The sequence below is a fragment of the Diceros bicornis genome, chromosome 2 (genome assembly GCF_020826845.1).
Source record: "Diceros bicornis minor isolate mBicDic1 chromosome 2, mDicBic1.mat.cur, whole genome shotgun sequence".
Lineage (NCBI taxonomy): Eukaryota > Metazoa > Chordata > Mammalia > Perissodactyla > Rhinocerotidae > Diceros > Diceros bicornis.
The window spans coordinates 71,669,917-71,686,569 of NC_080741.1; the positions used below are offsets into that span (position 1 = coordinate 71,669,917).

General features: G+C 47.3%; 1 protein-coding gene across 1 annotated transcript in view; it reads right to left on the bottom strand.

Moving 5' to 3' along the window:
* The window catches only part of LMCD1 (LIM and cysteine rich domains 1), a 59,382-nt gene that overhangs the window by 18,410 nt on the left and 24,319 nt on the right, over window positions 1–16,653 (bottom strand). Inside the window, exons 2-3 of the mRNA XM_058563295.1 lie at window positions 10,834–10,922; window positions 4,559–4,814 (exon numbers count right to left, since the gene is read on the bottom strand). Of these exons, the coding sequence (XP_058419278.1) occupies window positions 4,559–4,814; window positions 10,834–10,922 (345 nt within the window). The remainder of the gene's footprint in view (window positions 1–4,558; window positions 4,815–10,833; window positions 10,923–16,653) is intronic.

The following is a 16,653-nucleotide window of genomic DNA, read 5'->3' on the forward strand; positions in this document are numbered from 1 at the left end:
ATTTCTTGCCTGGGGCCTGTCCTGCACCCAGCGTCTAAGGAAGATTTTGGAGAAGTGGAAACGAGAGCTTTGCTCACTCTGTTAGAATGGGCATCCAGACCTGGCCAACATCTCACTCATTCCACGTGTTGAAGCAGCCCCATGCGCATGGCTGATTCAGCTCACAGGAGAGTAACCTCTTCGTTTATGAAGGCTTCTGATTCCCCTGGGCTGAGTGGTTTACGGAATGGTAGGAATAGCTAACACTCACGTGTTGCTTACTATATTCCAGGCAGTCTTCCCAGGGTTTGACATATGTTAACCCATTTAATTTTCACAACATCCCTAGGAGGAAGGTACTAATATTATCCCTTGGGAAACTGGGGCACAGAGAAGTTAAGTAACCTCCCGAAGGTCACACAGCTAGTATGTGGTAGAGACAGCTTTGAACTCAGCAGCTTGAGTCTCGACCCCTTCTATACTACCTCTCTAGAAGATGGATGATTTGCAAAGAGAAAATAATGTCCCCCCATCTCTGGGGGAGTGTCCCTTTGTCATCATTTCAGGGTGAGGGGGCAGTGTAAGCATTGCCTGGTGCCAGGATTCCCCAGTCCTTCGATATGTCTATGGCTCTGAAGGCTCTGGCCTTCAAGGGCCTGCACCCCTCCCTGCTCTGTTCCGGCTGTAGGTGTCTGTGGCCTGCAGAGCTAATGGGTTGCTGGCTGGGGCCCTGAAGACATGGAGTTTTCCTTCCCAGGGACCCAGTGTTCTTGTTGCAGCTCAAACTCCCAGCTGGGTACTGGCTCTCTGCCTTTGCATTGTCAAGGCCACAGCATCCAGCTGCCACTGGTGTGTGTTTTGTGATGGCTGGCCTTGTCTGGCTGGCCTGAGCCTCCTGCCCCCACTCCCTGTTCACACATCTGTGGCAGACATTACTAATCAACCCTGATGGAGGTCTCAGAATCTACCTCCACATAGCCCTTCAGATACTCATTATTGATTGGTATGGACTTGGGAAGGGGATGATGGGGAGAGAGGGTTGGGTCAGAGTCAGCTGCCTGTGCTGCTCAGAGCCTGTAAGAGAACCTCCTAGATATCTCTCCAGGAAGCTGACTAAGGTCATGTTCCCAAAACCTTTAGCAAGAGGCCTTTTCTCAGCCAAGTTGACAAGACTGGTTTAGCTTTTAAGTTTTTCATGAGGACCTTTCTGAGTCATTTGGTGCTTTGCTGGCTGGCTGGGACATCTCGGGTGAAGGGGTTCCTGGAACCGGGCTTTATCAGGAGAGGAATCAAGTGCAGAGAGAAAAGTGGAAGGGAAAGGTGCTCTATTTCTAGGGTTGACGGTAGAACACATAGGATCTGGAATCAGAAGACCCAATCCTGATTCTGCTCTTTCTGATTCTTCTCCAGCTGTCAGACAAGGACAGCAAATGGGCTTCATCTGACATGTCAATCCTGGTCAATAGTGGCTACCTGGAGTGCTGTGTTGAGAAGGATTCTGAGGCCCAATGAGGGCTCAATGGGACACAGTGCTCTGACTGATAGCAGTGTCTGCCATAGGTGTGGGAATACAGGGTGAGGTATGAGTGTGCACCACCCCTGCGTAGGCTTCTCAAAAACCTCTGTTTGCTCCCCTGTAAAATGGGGCTGTATGGCCCTCAGCACATAGGGAGGGGTGAGGTGTTGATGAGACAGAAATGCAAAATGCTCAACAGAGGCTGGTTCCCTTCGTCTTCTCTCCCTCGCTTCCCCCCAAATTCTGACTAGCTTTCAAAGACCTGCTCAGGCCCCTCCCTATTCTTGGAAGCCTTCCCTAAAAATGCTAACACAAGGTACCTGCTCCTTCCTGCCTTTTCTCTCACCTGCCCAGTGTGCCTGGCCTGGCTCAGTGGGGAAGAGCCTGAGCTTTGGAGTCAGCAGGGCCTGAGTTCAAGACCTGGCTCTGCCATTCAAATCAACTGTGGGACATCTGCCTAGCTGCATCACCTCGCTGAACCTCAGTTTCCCCCTCTGTAGATGGGGCTAATATTAGTACACCCCTAACAGTTTTGGAAAATTAGATGAGATCGTGCATGGAGAGCTCTTAGCTGAGTGCCTGGTACATGGTTAATACTCAATAAATATTAGCAATTAGGTTTATTGTGACAAGTCTTTAAAGGCTTAAGGATTTCCCTGGCTTTCATTCTGGTTGGGAATGATGACAGAGCAAGATTCAGTCCCATTTCCAAAATATAATCAGTCCTGATCACTTGGTAATTAAAAAAAGTCAGGAAGGTGAGCAGGGAGGGAGAGTCATCGAATCTCAGAACTGTGAATGCTCGCGCAGGCCAGATGCAGGGCAGACAGAGCAGCCTTTCTACTGCGTGGTTTTATGAGCCGCATTAATCAAGGCCTGACGATGCCTTCCTGGTTTTCACCAGCCAGGGCCTGACGCCCACAGCTGGCCTTTTTTACGAGCTGCTCGCTCTGGTTTCCACTGACATCGTGGAGACCCACTTGATGGCTTACCCAGACCTGGGTCCTGGGGGCAGACCCACGCTTGGCACCACCCAGCACGTCCCGGCGCTGCTGTTGTTCCGTGCCACCCTCTGTGGCCGGGCTCTGCCCCTACCTCGCCCCTCCAACAGGCGAAGGCCAATTAACCACTCTGCATTTCCTTACATGTGAAATAATTCCTGCCTCACAGGGTGGCTGAGCTCATGAATGCCGAAGTCTTCTTTTAAAATACTCTTTGCAAAAAGTACAGCTTAAAAAAAAAATCTTTGCTTCTCTTCACTTCATCTAGAAGGGATTTTTCCCCCTCTCCAGCTATAGCTTAGAACTCTACTGCTCAAACTCTCTATGGTGATGGATCAAGGTTTGTTTGGTTGGTTTTTTCCACCTCTTGCAGAATGACCTGTGGGCTCACTGCACGTGATGAGAACGTAGCTCTTGCCACATGAGATGTCCACGTGAGCCTGACCACAGTGGAATTCTGTTCAAGGAGAGGAGCGCTCTGATCGCAAGCTTGGATGTCAATTGCTACAACATTTTCCCAAAATTTATTCTCAGCTTCTGCACTTCTTGCTGTGGACCAGTCACAAGGATTTTGTGGAGTGGCACCAGCCCACAGACCACACGTGGAAGGTCACTGGCCTGGAGGGTGATGTAGCACAAATACTCATCAAGCCGACCAAGTGCCCTGCACGGTGTGAGGTGCTAGAGAGGATGGTGCACAGGACGGGCATGGTGTCTGCCCTTGTGGGCCTCAGTTCACTCCAGTGTGGGAGAGAGATGACGCTAAGCAAAGACATGCATAATACAGGTACAGCCTGACATAAGCTTCTAAAGAAACAATGGAGAACTGAGAGAGAGAAAAATGTAGTAGCAGGACGGTGGCGTCTACTGTAGATTGGGGAGATAGAGACCTGACTGTCAGAAGGACCCCGAACAGGAAAAGAACATGTCATGTAGAGGGAATAGCAAGTGCAAAGCCCCTGAGGAGGGCAACAGCTTAGCGTGTTCCCCAGCAGGAAGGAGGAAGGTCAGTGCGCTCTAAGGTGTTGAGTGAGGGGGCGTAGCAGGAGCCGTGGGAGGAGCCTGTGGGGATAAGGCCATGCGGACTCCAAGGGCTCTGCTTTTCTCTCAGGAGGGATTAATTAAATGCCAGGCTTGCGTTTCTAAAATTGTAGGACTTCTTTTATCTCATTAACTTGTAGAAATCATCTAGGCCCTTACTACTCCAGGTGTGTCTGGGGGCCAGCAGCATCAGCATCACCTGGGAGCTTTGGAGTGCGGACTCTCAAGACCCGCTCCAAGCCTACTGGATGTATTTCTGCGAGCTCTCCAGATGACTTATACGCTTGTTGAAATTTGAGGAGCACTGATCTGTTCCACTGGGTCTTGAAGGTGGCTGCATGTGGCATGGCCTGGGGAGTCATTTAAATGCTCATGTCTGGTAACTCTGATCCTGCAATCTGGAGCTTCTGATTTAATAGTCTGGGGGAGGCCTGTGCATGGGACTTCTTATGGGTCCTTTTTAGTGGGCAGGCAGGGTGTGACCTTGTGCAAGTTACTTGCTCTCGCTGGGCCTTGTCCTCTGGGGCCCTCTTCCCCAGGGTTGTGTAAAGCCAGTTTGGTTCTCCCTTCTAAGCCCAAGAAGCCTCAGCTGTTAGGGGGAAGAGAGGACTGTTTGTCTGCTCTTCCAAGGGCTTGTAAAGGGCATATCCCAGGCCACTTTGAGGGAAAATGAACATCTTACAGATGAAGACAAGCACTGAGAGTTCTGAATGACAAACCATCCTCTGTTCAGATGTGGGGAGCCCAAAGAGAACCATGAATGACCCTGTACTAGAGCTAGAAAGGCCCTTAGAGTTCATGTGGACACCTCTACCCATTTCATGGACGAGGATAACCAAGACCCAGACAGTTTTCACTTTAAGATGACACAGTCAGGAGCAGGTTTGAAACCATGGCTATTCCTACTATTTTTGTTACCTTGCCTTCTTCTTACCTTGTCTTTGAAATTCAGGAACTCATGGCATGGCTAATATTTACAAGGGTAGGAAAACAACCACTTGGTTGGAAGAAGCTGTCTTACCAGTTTCTGGGTGACTCCTGGGGGAGCCCACTCATAGGTGATGGTGTCAAAAGTGGGATCCTTCCCAGTGGCAATGGGATTGGTCATGATCATCCGATTCCTCTTGTAAATCCGGATGCCATCCCCACCTTTCACCCGGGCCGTGAGGGTGGAATACTTCGAGTCCATCAGCAGGCGGCCAATTTTCCGATCGTCTTCCAGGTCGGAGCTCAGGCAGTGGTCCTCTTGGCTGCATTTGCATGACTTGCATATTTTCCTGTGGGGGCAGGGGATCAGGACAAGTGAGATCCAGAAAACAGAAGCAGAAGCTCCTGCTGGCAGCATCTACCTTTTTGAAAGCAATCTCAAAGCTTCACTTTAGTAATTTGGAAAGTTAGCAGCGGACAAATGGTCCCTAAGACCAAAAGGCCTTTGGGATTGAGAACTGTGTTTGGGAGACTTCAGTCTTTCTATCAGTCTATCTACCTGTAGGGAATGTGGGATATGACTTTTCCTGGTAAAAACAGCAGTACATTTTTCCTCACGGTGGTTGTGGTGGCAAAGTCTGGTTCATTCATTAGAGATGCTCTAAAGCAAGAGTCTTCATGACTTGCAGGCTGAACCTGGCCCCCCACCCGCTTCTGTAAATAAAGTTTTATTGGAACACAGCCATGTCCATTCATTTACATATTGTCTGTGGCTGTGTTTGGGCTACAATGGCAGACTTGACTAATTGCAACAAAGACCAAGTGGCCTGCAAAATCTAAAATATCTACTATCTGGTCCTTTACAAAAAAAGTTTGCTGACCCCTGCTCTAAAGAATTATTGAAATTGTCTCCCAAGATTCACGAGTCTTGGAGCTTTAGCAACTTTTAAACTCTTTAGCATTCATACTGAAGTTAGAATACAGCTGGAAATTGTATTCAAGAAACTGGCGGACAGGACCCAGGGGGAAGGGAATGAGCTTAGAAAACCCCTAGGGCTGGAGAGATCGATGTTCACTGGCAAGGCTTTGTCATGAGGCCAAGAGAAGGAAAAGCATCCTGGGGAAGCTTCAAATTCACTTGAAAGCCTGACGCTTCTCTCTGACAGTTAAAAACAAGAGTGTTTGGCTGCTTTGTGTCACGCTGTTGAGGTTTAGAAATCCAGAGAATTCCATGGTGTGAAAGGAAAATTGTGCTCCTCCCTTTCTGGCTTGTCACTGTAGGCATGCTGTGTCTCAGATGCTCTAACGCAGGCATGCGGTTTAAGAGCTTGTTAAGTGAGCAGTGTCAGGGCCTACCGCGGGGATGGGGCAGGCCGATGCAAGGGAGATGGCACGGCAGTTGTGTGAGCGCTTCTCAGCTAGGCCAACCCCAAGGAACCCTACTTTCTCCTCTAAACTCAGGAGGTTGATACGTTTAATCACATATCACAAATATGGATTTGGGGGCTAGCAGGAGTCTGCCTTGATGCTGTAAATCAGTGGTTCCCAACCAAGGTCAATTCTGGCCCTCGAGGGGCATCTGGCAATGTCTGGAGACACTTTTGATTGTCACATGGGTGCTACCAGCTTCTACAGGGTAGAGGCCAGGGATGCCCCTCAACATCCTACAATACACAGGACAGCCCCCTCCACAACAAAGAATTATTCAGTCCAAAATGTCAATAGTGCTGAGTGAGAAACCCTTGTTTAATATGAAGAGAAAGAGGCCCCACTGTAACCACCAAGGAGCCTACAGTTGTGGTGGGAGAGGGAGAGAAAATCAGACAGAAACTATAACATAAAGTGGAAAAGGTTGGGCCATAGGAGAGCTACATATGCTCTGGGGTAGTTCTGCTGGGCTGGACCAGTACCCCCAGGATGTAAGCACATGGCATGTGGAAAAGAGCTCAGTGGTGATGAGTTTGGAAAACAGTGGCTTATGGAAGGTTAAACACATTTCTTTAGTGCAAGGCTGCTGCTCGTTTTTATGCACTGATGTGCAGCGTGACTTTAAGGAGGAGAAGAGGGCAGCATTTCCAACATGATTTAAGGAGAAGCTTGCAGTCCAAGCTCACACTCAGTGGGCTGCAATTTGAGAAATGTTAAAATCGACAATCTCAAGGATAATTCCAGCACTACAAAAGAGATTACGACCCTAAAGTGATGTAGGGCAAAAACAAGAAGTCTTTTCTTTCTGTTCTCCTAAGAAGGGGTTGCTTGTTTTGCGAAATTGGGGCATTTTATTCATGATCAATAATATTCTCTTGCCTCTTCCTTTTATGAGCTGGGCATGGAGGAGACTGCTTCTCTAAGAAGATGGGTGATAGCACCATTGGTTTACACGTGGGGAGTGACAGCAGCAGAGCTGGAGGTGGAAGGAGGAGGAAGAGGAAGGAAGTGAAGGAAAGCCCAGTGTCCACTCAGATCCTCTGACCTCCCCAATACCTTCCATACACAGAACTTGGCGAGGAAGCTGCCCTTTGCTTTTTTGGCTAATATAGACTCTCAGGATGCCATTAGAGATGCTGGGAAAGCAAAACACTTTGAAATGGAAAATGCTGACAAATATGAAGTGTTCTTTGAGATTGTGTCAACATTATTTCTCCTTTTATTCATGTTCTTCATGTTGCCAGGCACATTGCTGGGACTTTATAGATAAGGAAGACACCCCTCTGGCCCCACTCTGCTCTTTCCAGGCACCTAGATTGTAAAGGACAGACACACTAGTAAGTTCCTCAATGGTTAAAATGGCTATTTCTGCAATCTGTCACAGGCAACCTGGAATTGTGGAAAAGGCACAGCCTTGGAATCTAAGCCCAGCCTGAACACCAGCCCACCACAGGCCCATGGTCAAGTTTCTTATCTGTAAAACGAGAGGGTTGTTCTACATCAGGGGTCAGCAAACTATGACCGGTGGGCTGAATCTGGTCCATCACCTATTTTTGTCTGGCCCACGAACTAAGAACAGTTTTTACCTTTTTAAACGGTTGAAAAAATTCGAAAGAAGATTACTGTCTTGTGTCATGTGAAATTCAAATTTCAGTGTCCTTAAATAAAGTTTTATTGGAACACAATCACATTCATTCATTTACATATTGTCTAAGGATGCTTTTATGCTATAAGGGCCAATTGAATAGGGGTGACGGAGATCATATGGCCTGCAAAGCCTAAAATGCTTAGTATCTGGGTCTTTACAGAAAGTGTGCTGGCCCCTGGTCTAGCTGATGAGTTTTCAAACTTTGCTGCACATCCAAACCACCTGGGGAGCTTGGTCAACTTGGAGATGCCCTGCCCCGGCCCCAGGCAGTCAGATTCACGGGTCTGGAGTGGGATCTGGGCATGGGCATGCGTGATCACGTTCCAGAGGTGATTCTGATGCACACCAAAGTGCAAGAGTCACCCGTCGGTCCCTTTCAGGAATTTAAGCTGCTCAGGTTGATTTTCTCTAGATCGTCCCTCCAAAAGCACGGGAAGCCCAGCTCTTAAGGCAGAGTTATCTATCCCCTGCCCAGTGAGAAGAGGCAGAGTAACACTCCATTTCCCAGGGCAGTTGCCGAAACTGGTGCGGAGACAGATCTCAGCAGAGGGGTGCCACAACCAGGGGGTTGGGTGAATGCATCAAGAGCGACCTCTGAAGAATGTAAAATTTTGTAATTGGAAGAGCCAGTGGTCTTTCTTCCATTTTCGTACGATGTCCCCTGCTTTCCTCAAATCAAAGTTTTTTCTCTATTCACTGAAGTCAGTGTACATTTAAAAAATAAAGCTGTTAGAATAATAATAGTAAAAAAAATCTCTGCATGCAAGAAAGAGACCTTGCGTTGGGCTCTCTCTGAAAAGCTTTGAGTCCTGGAGGTGTGTTTCCCTCCGCCCTGAGTGGCAATTCAGCATCCTGTGAGGTTGGCCAGATGGGCAGGGAGCCCAGCACGGCCATGTAGAAGGCAGGATGCTGAGGCCGCTGGGAGCACTTCCTCCTTATGTTTTCATGATATTTTGCTCTGAAAGTCTGCTCTTGTCTTCACTCTGTACTCTCCTCTCTAAGCAATTCTACTATTCTGTGCTACTAACACTAAGCCCATTCTAATTCTACAACCATGTGAATCATTACTGCGATTACAGACAATTTGCCTGAAACTATGGAATTGTAAAGCTGGAAGGGGATCCTAGAGCATATCAGCTCCGATGTTCCCATTTTTCAGATGGGAAATCTGAGGCTTCGAGAAGGGAAGTGTCTTGTTCAAGCAGAGTCAGCATGTGAATCCTGTCCTGTGATTACTAGTCAAGGGACTTTCCCACTAAACCAGGCTGGCTGCCACTTTGGTCATTTAAATCTCTTTCAAACTATTGAGAGTATGAGAACTGGAGCACAAAAATAGTTTGACAAGGTTTCCCCCCGAAGGTTCTGGGACCTCCTTGCACCAATGGGGCTTGAAGTTAGGTCCCTGTTAAGGTCGTTCAAACCAAAGCCAACACTTGATATGCAGGACCTACAGGCTGCGTGCAGTCTGTGGTTCTCAACGATAAATTCACTTGATGTTCAAATCATTTGTAGGACGACGAGGAAATGTAGGGATTAAAACAAGGCTGAGAGACTTCTGCTTCCAGCCATGAGGAACAGGGTCCAGAATTGCCCTCCTGCCATAAACGACTAGAAAACCAGACAAAACATACTAAACTACCATTTTCAGATGTCAGACAACAGGCAGCGCGGGGCTGTGATCCTTGAGAGAAGGGAAGCATTACTGAGCTGACTTGGGGTGTGCATTTAGGGAACGTTATCCCCTGCCCCAGGAACTCTAACAGGAGGTATCCTGGCTGTCTTCAGAGAGCTGGTGAGGGGTCAACATTGTTCTATGACACCCTGACGGCAGATTCAGGACCAAAGGGGTGAAATGATAGAGAAACTGACTCTCCTCAAGGCTAGAAAGAGCTCAAGTGGCCAAAATAGATGCGTGGGGAGTTCCCCCTCATGGGAGTGTTTCAGCCGTGAGAGGAATTTGTGCAGGGATGGGAGTCGGGATTGGATGACCTTGAAGGTCTCTTGCATCGAGAAGACCACAGGACCTCCCCTGAGGTGAGGACTGTCAGAGAACAGAGTCAAGGAACAGCCTTGTGGGGCTGGCCCGGTGGTGCAGGTGGTTAAGTGCGCGCGCTCCGCTGCGGCGGCCCGGGCTTCGCCGGTTCGGATCCCGGGTGCACACGGACGCACCGCTTGTCAAGCCATGCTGTGGCGGTGTCCCATATAAAGTGGAGGAAGATGGGCACGGATGTTAGCTCAGGGCGGATCTTCCTCACAAAAAAAAAAAAAAAAGAAACAGCCTTGTGCTCTGAAAGCTCACGGCCCACAGTGCTGCAGAATAGTTGAGAGCATGGGGTGGGGTTTCACGCAGAGCCGAGTTTGAAACCTGCCATTTAGTAGCGTCTCCTCATTATCCACTCTCAGTTTCCTGATCTGCAAAATGGAGACGCTAATACTTACTGCTTAGGGTTATTTCAACATTTAAATATAAAAGATTTATCTCAGCTCAATAAATATTTTTATAATTGCCATCTCACAATGGAAGTCAACATCTCCGAGACAAACACCTCCCAAATTTTGTTCCCCAACTGAGTGCCCAGGGCAACCCTTTGGCAGTGGAGACAAAAGCTCCTTCTTTGCTGTCATGCCCTACAGAGCTTAGCCTGTCTCTCCCAGGGCTGCAGTGACAGTCACACATGCTGTGCCCTACACAACTCGAGGGGGTGCCATCCACATAGATTCTGATGTGACTAGAGCCTGGGAGTTGTGCAGCGTGGCAGCCCTACCTCTCGTTTTCAGAGTCCTCAATGAAATAAAGAAAGAAAAGTGCAGCTGGATCTCATGGCCTGCCCGCACGGGTATGAATAGCAGGTCCTGGTTTTTAAGTAGAGTGGACCCAGTGACTTTCATTTCTGTGCCAGGGGCACTCTTAGATCAAAACCCATCAACAGGGATGATGGCGCAGCAGGGAGAGATCAACCTCAGGCACCAACCCCCAGGACAGATAGTTCTATCCAGAATGGACCAGGCACCAGCTAACAACTGGCCACATCTTCCCAGCGCAGTCCGTGCTTGGCTCAGCTTGGCAGCCTTCACCTGGAAATGGTTTATGAAGCACTAAACTTCTTCATCTTGGCTCCCCGAAGGCTTTTCTGTCATTTCTGAATTAGGCAAGCAGGAGTGCATTCACTCCGGAGCCAGTCCTCCAGCAATGCATGCATTCTAAGCAGTCCCAGCAGAAAATGACCAGGGTTCCCGGAAAGGACAGCCAAGAAATGAAGGCAGGCAGAGCCTCTCCTGACAAACTCTGTTACCTCCATGGATGTGGCTCGAAGCCTGAACACGTCCCCTTGCATCTCAAACAAGGCACACCTCTTGCTGACTGCTGCTGGCCCAGGGACATCTGGAAAAGGAGACAGAAAAGAGGGCGTTTTCCTTCCAAACATCTTGGACCGGGGATGCTTGACCTCTAAAAGACTTGGCATGCCAGCAAAGGGATTGTGTGGGGTTCAAAGGGCTTGAGATGAATAAGCCATCACTTACTGTTTACCGAGAACGGAGAAGACCAGCCGGGAAGGTGGCCATAGGGCAGGCAAGTGTGGAAGGGTGGGGCCCTTCCCAATAAAAATGCAATGCGGGCTCCCTCCTGGCCTCCAGTGCTGTCACCAGACACCAAGGCTGTGTTGGAAACCCTCTGCTGTGAGGGATCATCTGCTCCTTCCCCCACCCTCACCCACACTCCTAATCCACTTGTCAGTGGAATGGAATCTTCCAGCCAGTGTCTCCTCTCCCTTATTTATTTCTGATTTATTGATAGGGTGTGATTAAACCAAAGCTACAGGCAAAGACAAATGTCCATACTGCCAAATGTTTATAGCTCAAAGCATAACTTAAATATTTTGCTAAAATATGGAAAATCAGGAGCATTTGAAGTCTGATTGTCGTTTAGAAGGAGAACAAGCGTGACACAGGTTTTATTACTTGTTACCAGCCAAAGGTAACAAAAGTGCACTGGCTGCTGCTGCTGATGTGCGGAGACCCAAATGGCTCTCAGACGGAGTCTTCAAACCAGCAGCATCACCAGAAGCTGGCCAGAAACACAGACCCTCAGGCCCCAGACCAGCTTTTTGAATCAGAATCTGCACTTTACCAAAATTCAGGAGATTTGTATTACATGAAAACGGGAGAAAGCAGTTTTTTAACTCTATGGGTCTGCTGGCTGAGAAACTTACCTAACTCTCCACTGGGGGTGGGGACGGGATGACTCGGTACAGGTACGCACAGGTATTATGATTTTATCAAAAGCAGGGCTCTGTCAAGTAGCAAGATAAAGGGATAAGCTCCTCATTCAACAAACTACTGAGTCATTTAACCATTTATTTAGCGTCTACTATATGCCAGGCACAGGGATACTGCATAAGCCTCAGGTGTGCCCTAGAGGAACTCACGGTCCAGGTGCAGATTGAGAAGGAAACACATATTTATCACCTGCTCCTGGAAGGGGTAAGTTTGAGGCAAGGGAAGCTGCCTGCTGTGTGGTGGAGAGGCATGAACTTTGGAGCTTCAGAGGCCAGGCTTCCAAACCCAGCTTCACGACTTAACAGCGCATCGGCCTTGGAGTAGCTGAGCTTCAGTTTCCTTACTTGTCAAATGGGTACAGAGATAATATATGTAAAGTGCTCGCCCACATTAGGCACTAAAAATGGCAGCTGCTATTATATTGCACACAGACCTGAGGAGCACAGAGGAAGGTGTTAATAAACCTGTATGAGAAGTCCAGGGAGGCTTCTCAGAGGAGGTGACTCTGGGTTGGAGCTGTGCAAGATAAGCAGGCAAAAAAAGGAGGAGAAAAGGATTCCCAGCGGAAGGAAGAGAATGTGCAAGGGCAAAAAGGTACAAAAGGGCTTGATGGGTAGGGTGTTGCCATCTGAGCACGCTTTTTGGGACATTATGCATCTATTCTCTTTGCTTTTAAGTAGGGAAAAAAAAAGTAGTGAAACTTGTGAGGCCGTCCTTACTGCTAATGTGAGAATTCAAAGAAGGACACGGAATGAAATGTTTCTCTTCTGCACCCCAAATCTTCTCACAATAACACCTAGCTCCACACCTCCCACTTGGCGACTGCTGTTTACACCATGTCTTCACAGACTATGCTGTTCTGTCTAATACACATTCACAGCCTCAGGGAGTGAGAGCCACGCTGCACATATTTGAAGGGAAGTATGTTCATATTTGTGCCAACTCAGCGCTAGATTTATGTTCATATTGAAAAACAAGACGATGCTCACCCCCAACTCATCGTCCTAAGCCGGGGAACTTTCACTGGCAGGCAGAACGCTGCTCCCTCAAGCCGCTGGCATATAAAACCTTGCAAACCTCCGCCTCTTGTTCTTGACACCTTGGATTCTACTAGTTGAAATAGAGCGATCCTTTCACACTTAATATTTGAGTGATTCAAAGGTTATTTTGGGAGGTATACAATTTATGAATAAGGCTTGGTTGTTGGATCGTGTTAGACAGACCCAGAGGCAGCGAGGCCTGGAAACAGAAGAGCTATGTGGAAGCATTTCGTAAGCGGCGAAGCTCCCTGCGTGCTTGAGCGTTATTGTTCTTCTAACGAGTGGCTGATCTAACAGTCATCCTACAAGGGGATTAGTCCTGATGCTTGGCTGCGAGAGCCGAGCTGCTGGCTAGGGGTTTGGTTTAGAAGTAGTGATGTAAGGCAGCACGGCGCAGCAGAGCACTGGCCTGCGGGGCAGGGCTGGACCTATGGTGCCAACTCAGACATTTATTAGCTGTGCAGCTAGAGGCGACTCATTTCCTCGGCCTGCCTAAGTTGCTTCTCTGTAAAATGAGAAAACTGGCCTGGATCGGGGTTGCCAAATTCTGTTCCACGGAATCATTGTTCTGTGACATGTTACAAAGTGGTTTATGGCTGGGAGAGGGAAGGATTACGTGATCAAATAAAAATGGCGCAAGCCAGATGCGCAATGGCTTCCAGAGCCTTTCAAGTGCTAGGCTATGTTAGAAGCAAGAGCAGAGGTAGAGGGCAGGCAGCTATTTCAGTTTAGGAGGTCTAGGCTTTGGGGTCAGAAGATGTGGGCTGTAGTCTCAATTTTGTCCCCTTCTTCTGCTGGACTTAGGCAGGTGACCGGACTTGCAGAAGGTCAGTTTCTTCATCTGTGTCACGGGGATAATAAGAACCAACCTGCTTCATGGAGTTAAATGGGTTAATGCTGCATGGAAAGGGCTTAGAATGCACTTATTATGCACTGAGTGTTTGTTGTTGTTGTCATTACACCTTGTGTAAACAGTCTGCGAGACCCTGAATCAGATGTTCTAAAAAAAATTTTTTCCCAGCTGCAGAATTCCAGGGAACTTCAGAGAAGTGACTTTTCCAACTGCATACCTCATATACTTTCTAACTCTCTACTTTGTTTCATGTATGTAGGTGTTGCCTCTCTGACTAGGTGCAGGAAGCAGAGAGTTGGCCTTAGTTTCCATCCTGGTAGTGGGACAGTTTCCATGGTGAGAGAAGTCCGCAGGAGAGAAAAATAAATGGCTTTGTGAGGAAGAAATAGATTTGGGCTATCAGGCCACACTTGCAGCCGGTTCCCTGGCCAACTGCTGAACACAATAAATAGCCATTTGTCCATCGCATGCCATTCATCCAGGAGCCAGACAGACCCAGCTATCTCCGACACAGAAATGATGATCCTGTTTATTGAGGAGGGGCAACCATCAACCAGAATAGTATTTCAAATGAGATATTCTGTTTCATAAACAGTAGTTTTCTCTGATGTGGACTCCATCTCAGATGAAAGATGACGCAGCGCCTCACAGTAGCTGAGACTAGAAGAGCTTAAAAGGAGCCACCACTTAAAAAAAATGGGTTCTTGGAATGCAGCATCTATTCTGTCCTTTTTCCTGAGGGGAGGATAAAATGTTTTGACAATTTTCTTTGGCTCAAGATAGTAGGATGCAGTTCAACTGATGTTGTGGAACTGAATCGTGTTAGGGACTTAAAAGGACTTAGATCAGACCAGGAGTCCCTGGGGATGCGAAGGGCAGCGGCAACAGGGGACTCCTCCCTCCTCTGAGCATTCACTTTCAGGTGGACCCCAAGGGAAGTCCTAAGAGGGAAAAATGTCACCCAGAACAGTGTAGGACTGAGATGAAGAGGAACTGAAAAGGGGAAACACAATGTGGAGTTAGGGACGAGTATGGGACTTGGAACTAGAAAATGGGGGTTCTCCTTCCAGCTCAGCTCCCTCTCCTTGTGTAACTTAGTTTCCTCCTCCGAAAAATGGGTTTTTGCTGCCCTTTTTGCCTAAACAGGGCTGTTGTAAGCATCATGTAAGATTAAAAGGTGGTTTGAAAAGTGAAATAAGTATTTATCATCATTAAAAAAAAATCATCTGAAATCTGGACATAAGACAGAAAAGTGGGTGGCACATCATTTCAATGTCATACGGTGGCACTATGACATTGAACCCCCCCCATCCCCACAAGGATTATCTAGAGAAATTGACTTTGCTCTAAGACTTGGTGAACTTACATATTAACTTGTAAATTTTTGTCCAGTAGAGATATAAATACAAACAATTTTTGTTCTTTTGAAAAAGATAACTCCAAAGCCTGTGGCTTATTGTCCTATAGGACATTAACTAGTTACGTACCTAACCCATCAATCCTGTCCTAACATTAAATTGCCTATAAATACCTAGCTCCTCAAACGCTTTTTGAACTGGCCTAAATATCTTACTGATTCCTTCATTAATTAATGAGTTGAATACGTTTCATTTTATATTTGTACTAATGTCATGACTTTACCTTTTTGAAAACCGTACCTTAAAACCATCACATGCCCTTCTGACTATCCATGGATTTGCTTTCTAAGCTGGAGTATTCTGAATTGACACTAAATTCTATTCCAAGTCAAATACTCTGACTTGTCTTTTACAGGTAAGCTCTGTAATCATATGTGTTATTAAAGATTATTGGTCAACATGCTTTGTTACTTAAAAACAAACCCTCCCCTTGGGGGTCCCAGGAGAGAAGGTGGAGTAAGGTGGAGATGGGTGGGGTGGGGTGAAGTTATGGGAAAGTCCAGAAAAAAACTGCGATCATACACAGAAAAATGATCCTGGAGACTACCCTACCGCCATCAACAAGCCCAAAATAAACACAGCTTGACAGTCCACAAAGTGATTTTACTTACTTAAGCTTCTCTTCTTGAAAAACTATGACAACCCTGTGAGGTATAATCATCATTCCTAGTCAACAGATGATGCGTGACAGTGAACCTGAGAGAGAAGAAGCAACTTGCCCATTCAGAATGGTCTAGACTGGAGCTCCTAGGGGGAGGGGGTTTCCTAACTCTACCCTTACCTGTACTGGCCTTTGAGCAAAAATGTTCTATCTTTCCTAATGATTATGACTGTAGCCTACGTTTATTGAGTATGCCTTATGTGCCAGGCATGTGCCAAACATTTCATACTATTTAATTTAAGCTTCTTGAGGAACCTATGAGAGAGGTACTTTTAGTAACCTCACTTTCAGATGAGGAAACAGGTCCAGAGAAGTTAAGCCTCTTCTTCAAAATCCAATAGCTAGTAAGTGGAGCCAGGATGTGAAACCAGGCAGGCCATACTTCTTTCTATGCTCTCATCCAATCTGCTGTGGTACTTCCCACCAAGGGTACAGCACTTTACAGTTTAGAAAGTATATTCACCTCCCTTCTCTCACTTGGTTTTCACAACAACCCTAGGATATAGATATTTCACATTTGGTTCATGAGAAAAACAAGCTCATAGAACTGATGGGACCTGGTGCTCAGGACATAACTCATACTCATGTCTTTGGAATCCAGATCCTGTGACTTCCTACCACACCAAGAGCTTCCAGAGCCCAGACAGCCTCCTACGAGTCTAGCCTTGACTCTGGGCATCAGGCCAGTTGGGTCCAATGGGGTGGACAGTATGTTTGTAGGGGTGGGAGGTCCTGGAAGGGTGAGGGTTGGGAGCAGGACAAGGTCAAGATCATCTTGGTCCCAAGATTTCTACCATCTAACCCTGTTCTGCTAAGTAAACTAAAGTGTAGATGTTTCAAGGCAACAGACAGGCTTCAAGGGC